This window comes from Bidens hawaiensis, unplaced genomic scaffold (genome assembly GCF_021521415.1).
Source record: "Bidens hawaiensis isolate Kalapana, Puna unplaced genomic scaffold, B.hawaiensis_p1.1 tig00042453_1, whole genome shotgun sequence".
In the NCBI taxonomy this organism is placed as follows: domain Eukaryota; kingdom Viridiplantae; phylum Streptophyta; class Magnoliopsida; order Asterales; family Asteraceae; genus Bidens; species Bidens hawaiensis.
In genome coordinates this window covers 122,409-129,751 of record NW_027505786.1, presented here as the reverse complement: position 1 = coordinate 129,751, position 7,343 = coordinate 122,409, and the positions used below count along the sequence as shown (strand labels likewise).

Sequence of the window (7,343 nt, the reverse complement as noted above, 5' to 3'; positions counted from 1 at the left end):
TTCCCCGGTCAGCCAGAATAGGATCCACCATTGGCGCCATCCGTGGGACCTTTTGATACGGGTCTTACCGTAACATCCAAGAATGGGCGATCAAACCTTGAAAAGCATGCCACCACCTTTCCCTTCAAGTTCAGGAAAAGGTCACGCCGTTAACGAAGAAGCAAGCGAAGTCCAGTAGGAACCGGATGCCCGATCAGCAGATGGGGTACCTGTCCTGGTGGAAGATCTCACGGGACGAGAAGGGGAGGAAGAAGAACCCCGATAGGAAGATGGAGAGAAAAGAGGATGGAAGGTTACCCAGAATTCATACGAGCTCACAGAGACGCTCTCAGAGCCTTTCTGGAGGAAGAGGAAAAGAAAGAAAAACTAGAGACACTCCGCATACGGCTCTCCTTCGATACTCCCAGACCCCAGTTGAACACAGAGGGCCTGGTGTCCCCGTCGGGGGTCCCGAGGCGTTAATAGATTCCCTGGTGACCCTCCTGTCCACCGCTAAGGGGAAGGAAAAAGTATCGGGAAACCTGTTGGAAGGTCCCAATCGGCCTAGGGACACGTCCGACGTCTCTAAGTTCACTAAGCGTATAGTTGAGGCACCGCTACCCCCGAAGTTAAAATACCCCTCCACGGTTGACAAGTATGACGGCATGCAGGATCCGGAAGACCATCAGCATACCTATCGGGGTGCGGGGCTGGTAAGCGGTTGGTCCATGCCCGTATGGTGTTTAATGTTCCCACAGACACTGACAGAGGGAGCCCGGGTATGGTTCGATAGCATAGAGCCGAAGAGCATCGACAGTTATGAAGAGTTGAAGGAGAAGTTCCTTCGAAATTTCAGTCAGCAAAGAAAGGCCATGAAAAATCCCAACAAAATCCTACATATACGAAAAAGAGATGAAGAGAAAGTAGAACAATTCATGGAAAGGTACATATTCGAAAGCATGAATATAAAGGGGGGTACGGGAAGTAATGAAGATAAGGGGATTCATTAATGGGGTCGGGTTTTCCCAGCTCACAGAAAAGCTAGGAAAAGATCTCCCAGCCACCTTTGATCAGCTCATGGACAGAGTCCGAGCTTTTGTCAGGGGGAAAGACACGGGGTCTAAACTGAGGGAGTGGGAAGGAAAAAAGGGGGGAACAGCGGGAAGATATGTAGGCAATCAAGCAGTGCGGGGAAGGATATCGGGAGAAGGGATTCGGTTCTCCCTTTACAAGTCCCCACATCCTAATATCCCCCTCGGTTGTTCGCCCCTGGCCGAACAGAGGCCTTCCATCCTAGACCTCTTCTGGGAGATCGGCTAAGCTCGGGGCACAGAGATGTGATGATGACCGATCGAACCAAGTACGCCCCAAGAGCCCCCACCCAACTAAAACAGCCTTATCGACCCAACCCTCAAGGGTATTGCAACTATCATAAGAGCTCGGGGCACTCCACTGAGAGCTGCGTGCAGTTAAAGAAGTTATGGGAAGCTGCCCTAAAGGCGGGACACTTGCCACTCCCTCCCAAGGAAGAAACCTCGAAGGTTAAGGAAGAAGATGAAGATAAACACTTTGTCGACATGATTCGACGAAGAGGGGAAGAGGAGGGACATGAAGACTGGCGTATTAAAAGGGGAAAAGGAGAGGCATTTCCCCATAATCTTGTATGGATGAATGTTCCCCTATCGTTCTCAGGGCTAACTAATGAGGACGCTAGGGAGATGCCCCTGAACATATCAGCGAGTGTGGCGGGACACCGGGTCGCCCGGGTCCATGTGGACAGGGGAAGCGGAGTGGAAGTCATGTACGAGCACTGCTTCGTAAGGCTCCAGAATGAAGTACGGGACCGTTTGGAAGAAGACGTATGTCCTTTGGTAGGTTTCTCGGGGGAGGTAGTCAAGCCGTTGGGCTCCATCACCCTCCCTTTTAGCCTGATGGAGGGCAGGAAGGTGCGAACCGTCCAGCTTCGGTTCTCGGTAGTTAGAGCTCCCTCTAAATACAACATCATACTGGGGCGTCCTGCCATGAGAGCCCTCCGAGCCATTGCATCCACTGCGCATGGTTGTATCAAATTTCCAACCCCCGAATGTCACACCCCAACCTAAGGCGGAAATGCCGGGGCGTGATCCGATTGCTCACAGCTCGAAGATACTATCATATATAAAATGTGACAATATCTAATTAATTATTTAATTCAAATAATACACAACATTTGAATACAACAATACAATTCAAATAAATAAATACAATCAATTAAATTTAAGTTTATCTTCATTATAATCCTAAGGTTTTTCTAAATGTCCAAACTTCAATCTTCAATCAACCTGCATATGCGTAGAAAATTAAGTTTGATCAACAACACATGTTGACTGAGATGATCACCAATTTTGAAACAACAATATATATATATATATATATATATATATATAGATAAATGATAAATGATAAATGCACAAACCAATCTATATGGTAATAATCAATCAAACCTAAACAAACCAAAATCAAGTATATTCGTGTGCCAATGAATCGTTGCCAAGCGAATCGGGCATTGATTACCATGACTAAATTGTCGGTTTACCTTCGCCAAGCGAATCGGGCTCCGGTTACTAAGACGGTCGTATGATCATACTAATGAGAACCCTATACAAAAGGGGATATGTTGGGGTGTGACAGATTGGTATCAGAGCCGAAGGTTATAAGATAGGTCGTTAGAAATTGTCCTAGACATATGTTAGGAACCCTATACGTGCTTATCTAAACTGCCTTATGTGCTAATTAATAAATTGTTTACAGCTTGCTTAGATTAATTATTTAAATTGTATTTATCTTGTTTATTTGTTGCACACACACACGAATTCCGAGGTTACGTCTCACTTTCAAAATATTTTTAAATCCTCTTAATTTTTGGTAGATTACATTTTATTGTGGGAAATTCCTTAAGAATTCTCATGTTTTGCTCTTTTACCTTGAAGCGTGGGGGTATGACAAATCTCGTACAACCACATAACTTCAAGTGGTACCCGTAATCGGCTAAACGGTTATGTGGTAAACATAACTGGCTAAACGGTTATACTTCCAAATTTTTGTTTTAAATTATTTTAAATGCTTAGTTGGGTGAAATCCATGGGCACTCCAACTATTTATTTCTTAAATAATTTTTGATTTGATTTTTGGGTTGGAACGTATCGTCCGAGGTGGTTCCCGAGATACACCAACTACTTATATTTGATTCGTTGATTCGTTAATTAGTTGGGTCAGTTAAATGCCATGTACATGCTCATGGGCTGAACAACTCAATTGTTTATTACACGTTATTTGAATTGGGCCATCAAAATGCCATGGAATGCTCATGGGAGGCCAATTCACAAACTTTATGTTGTTTTGTTTAGTTGGGTCATTCAAATTGCCATGGAAAGCTCATGGGAGGTCAACAGTTTGATATGCTTGGTTATTTTATTTTTGGAAAATCTATAAAACATTTAAATGCTCCAAACTCAAACATATTATTTTAATTCTTGACTCGTCCTCGAGTCTTCATTAATACTAATACGTATACATACGCATCCCCATTATTTCATATCAACTCATTCCCACAACTTACCCATCATTTCATTAAAATTTTATCCTTGATCCTCGTAGAATGTCTTCCCCAGGAAATCATCGTAATCAACACCGTTCACCTACTTCTCGTAATTGCTATTCGACTACCAAGATCGCCAAGGAGTTTGCTGCTGTATTCCGTTCACCAAACAACCGCCAATCTCGATAAAATTTAAAATACACCGAACAAGAAATATTATACTAACTCAAATCCGTTAAAATATTATTTAAATTATACTTTCTTAATTATATCTATATCCTCAAACTATAAATTTCTAAGTACATTTAAATCCTTATCCTCAACGTTAAACCAAAAATATTTAATTATCTCTTGTTTTTCTCAATATCATGATGGTTTCCACAATTTATTTTCCACTTTATAAATCTTTATTATTAAGATTTAATTATTGTAAAATTAAATTATGTAATCTCTAAATTTAATCTCCATTTTTAAATTAATTTTTTTTCATTAATTAATGCAACTTTTATTATTAAAACGACTTTTTGATTGAACTTTCATCATAAATATTTCAACTCCCTACTTTAATTTTTCGATAAATTCGTAGTTATTAGAATAGTCATGGTGGTTCATGCGTTTCTAGCCTCGCATTTATCTCATTTTTATTAAATGTTTCACATCTTATTTTTGCTATCGCAATTAATTTAGAATTTATTATTTATTCAAATTTCCATTATTGATAATTCAAATCACTTACTTTCTAATATTTAATGATTTTATGAAAAAGGAAAAATCCATGAATTCCCAATTTAATCTAATTTAGTTACCTACCTTATATTTTATATAATTTTAAATGTTTAATTGGAATAGGACTATCTCGGTGATTCGGGAAAATCCGCTTCTCAATTTAATCTATTAACGATTTATTCAAATTTGTATATTTTCGCATTATCATTAACATTTAAATTATTAACTATTATAATATTTTAGAATATTTTAATCAAATTAACCAAATCTCAAAACCACAAACTTGAAAGGCTATAAATTTATAATAAATTCCTCTTTAAATCTAATAAGTTCTCAACTAACTAAAAACTCGTATTACCAAATAAACTTATATTCTCGATCTTAAGAACTTCATTCCTAAAGAATACGATCTTTAACGACTCCACATGCCATTAACTATTTGTTATAAATTAAATCTTTGCGTAATTCATTCCATGAATAAAGTTTCCTTTATCAAAATTAAACTATTAGAATCTTGTATCTCCATCTCATTTCTTTAATCTCGATTATCACAATAACATCTTTTACACCAAATCTATTTTCTTCAATTTTCCAAAATTTTACTTTTAAAAGCAAAAGCGGTTTTCAAAATCTCACGGTTTTATTAATTCAACTAGAACATTTATTAATTATTATTTGAAATTATATTTAGAATTATAAACACAATTGCTTTCTCTTAAAATTTTATTTTCAATGTTTTATAACCCACATGATGAAACGAATTATGTGGACCATCCGATGATAAGAGTAATTATAGATGCATACATAATTATTCAAGTCCTTGCATGGAAATCATAATACGTACAATTGTGTGTCATGATCTAGAACCTAAGGTAGCTTGGGTAACGGTACAAATGTTAAGATGATAAGGACATGGTGGATACGCCGCTGGTACATCCTATATATAAGTGTCCTTATCGGATTGCCATTTAAAGTGTTGCTTCGGTTATTGGAAGTTCTATGTTATGAAATTTTCTTTTAAAGCTTAATTGTTTTCAAAACGATGATGTTGTGGTTTTCCTTAATTTCAAGACGAAATTCCTTAAAGTGGGGGAGACTGTAACAACTCGGGTTTTCTACATACTAATTCATACCCGCTACTCGACCCGTTTTATATTCGGGAAATTTTAATAATGAAAAAGACGCGGTTATCGAGAAATTATTTATTATATTTATTTAATATATATTTAACTTTGAAATATATACGTTTTTAATCCGAAACTAAACTTTAACCCTCTAATGTTTTCCACCTTCAATCTAAAGGGACTAAAATGCAAATTTTAACATTCTCTTTATGACCCATTTACCCAAACCCGTAACCCATGACCCATATACCCAAATCCTACCCGCTTAGTTTTCTTGAACCTCAATTAACGATTTAAACTAGGAATTGAATCAAACTTGTGATTATCCTTGCCATATTCGGCCTAACCATCATACTTAATTAAGAAACAAGATCAAAGAATGATACGAATTGAGATTTAAACTAAACTGACATGACCTAAATTTGATTATATATGATAGGATTAACCATAAATCAATTATTCGCGTCTGCACGGCCCCAAGACCAGGGCAGGGCAAAACCCTATGTTTAATTGCATTATCGTCGTCTCCTGTTATCCCGTTCGTCATCGTCCTCGTCGCCGGCCTGTTACGCTACAATTACCTTGTGATTAATCAATGAATCAGGTAATAAATTACATGGTTATGATCGCCTAGATGTGCTTATCAATAACCCTAACATTAATTTGTCGAACCTTGAACGAATTGATCAATTGCAGATTAGGGTTTATAAATCAAAATTTGGTTTTTTCTCTGGTTCTGTATATATAAAAATATTTACAATCAGCTGACACCCTAGCCCAGTTGGCTAAAGTGTGTGTGCTCAAGTTCTGTCTGTCCATTAGGTCGCGGGTTTGAGTCCGGCCAGCAGCAAGGTTTTTTTTTTCTATTTTTGTTCTTTAATGCTTTAAATAGTTTAATGATATATAATATATTATAATTAATAATAAATATTAAATAAACAATATTTTAGTAAAACCGACATCCTAAAGTTAAACTTTTCGTATCAAATAATCTCGTTACTAGTTTTCGTGTATATATATATATATATGTACCTTATTATTATTAATAAATCATTATTTTGTTATATTAAAAACCGACACTGATATTGATGTTCTCGATGTAAAAAGAAACATCTTTATAAATTCGCTCGTGTTTATATATATATATATATATATATATATATATATATATATATATATATATATATATATATATATATATGTATGTATGTATATATGTACGTATTATTAATAAACATATTAAAGGTGTTAGTTATATTTTTACCATCGAAATTCGTTAAGGATTCTGAAATATAAATTTTATAATAATTATATATCTAAACGTTTATAGTAGGTCTTAACTCATATTTATTTAAACTAATTATTCGTAAACCCGATTTTTATGACAAATAATAATTAAATAATAACAATAATCCGTAGAGATCAATCGTTCAATCCATAATATACCAATCATAATTGTAACTCAACTCACATCGAAATCCTAAATTCGTTATACGTATTATCTCATTTATAATTCACTTATATCATTATTTAATTAGGATCCTTGTTGGTAATTCTCGAAGGGTGTAATTATCGTTCTCGTTGTAAACATTCCCGTTTGGCTTAATCAATCAGGTGAGTTTGATCATTCCCCTTTTTATACGCTGTTTTCTAATGTTTTGGGGACATATGCGTACTTACTCATATTTTCTATTCTATATATATACTCAAAATCGCAAACATAATTATTGTGTGAATATCAGTTGAATGTTATTTGCTAATTGTTACATGTTTAATTGTTTACTTGATAACGTTTCGGAGAGGTCCACCATATCCCCTTTTGTATAAGGTTCTCATTAGTATGATCATATAACCGTTTTAGTAACCGGAGCCCGATTCGCTTGGCGACGGTAAACCGACAATTTAGTCATTGTAATCAATGCCCGATTCGCTTGGCA

The 7,343-nt window shown here is 36.0% G+C and overlaps 1 protein-coding gene across 1 annotated transcript; it reads left to right on the top strand.

The window, feature by feature from the left end:
• The first annotated feature begins 1,322 nt into the window (after window positions 1-1,322).
• LOC143615313 (uncharacterized) lies at window positions 1,323-2,081 on the top strand. Its single transcript, XM_077088469.1, has one exon. It carries the CDS (start codon window positions 1,323-1,325, stop codon window positions 2,079-2,081), a length of 759 nt encoding a protein of 252 aa, XP_076944584.1.
• Window positions 2,082-7,343: the final 5,262 nt, after the last annotated feature.

Bases quoted from the DNA above. Each gene is read 5' to 3' on its own strand.
- LOC143615313 (XM_077088469.1), top strand. From the start codon at position 1,323: ATGACCGATCGAACCAAGTACGCCCCAAGAGCCCCCACCCAACTAAAA.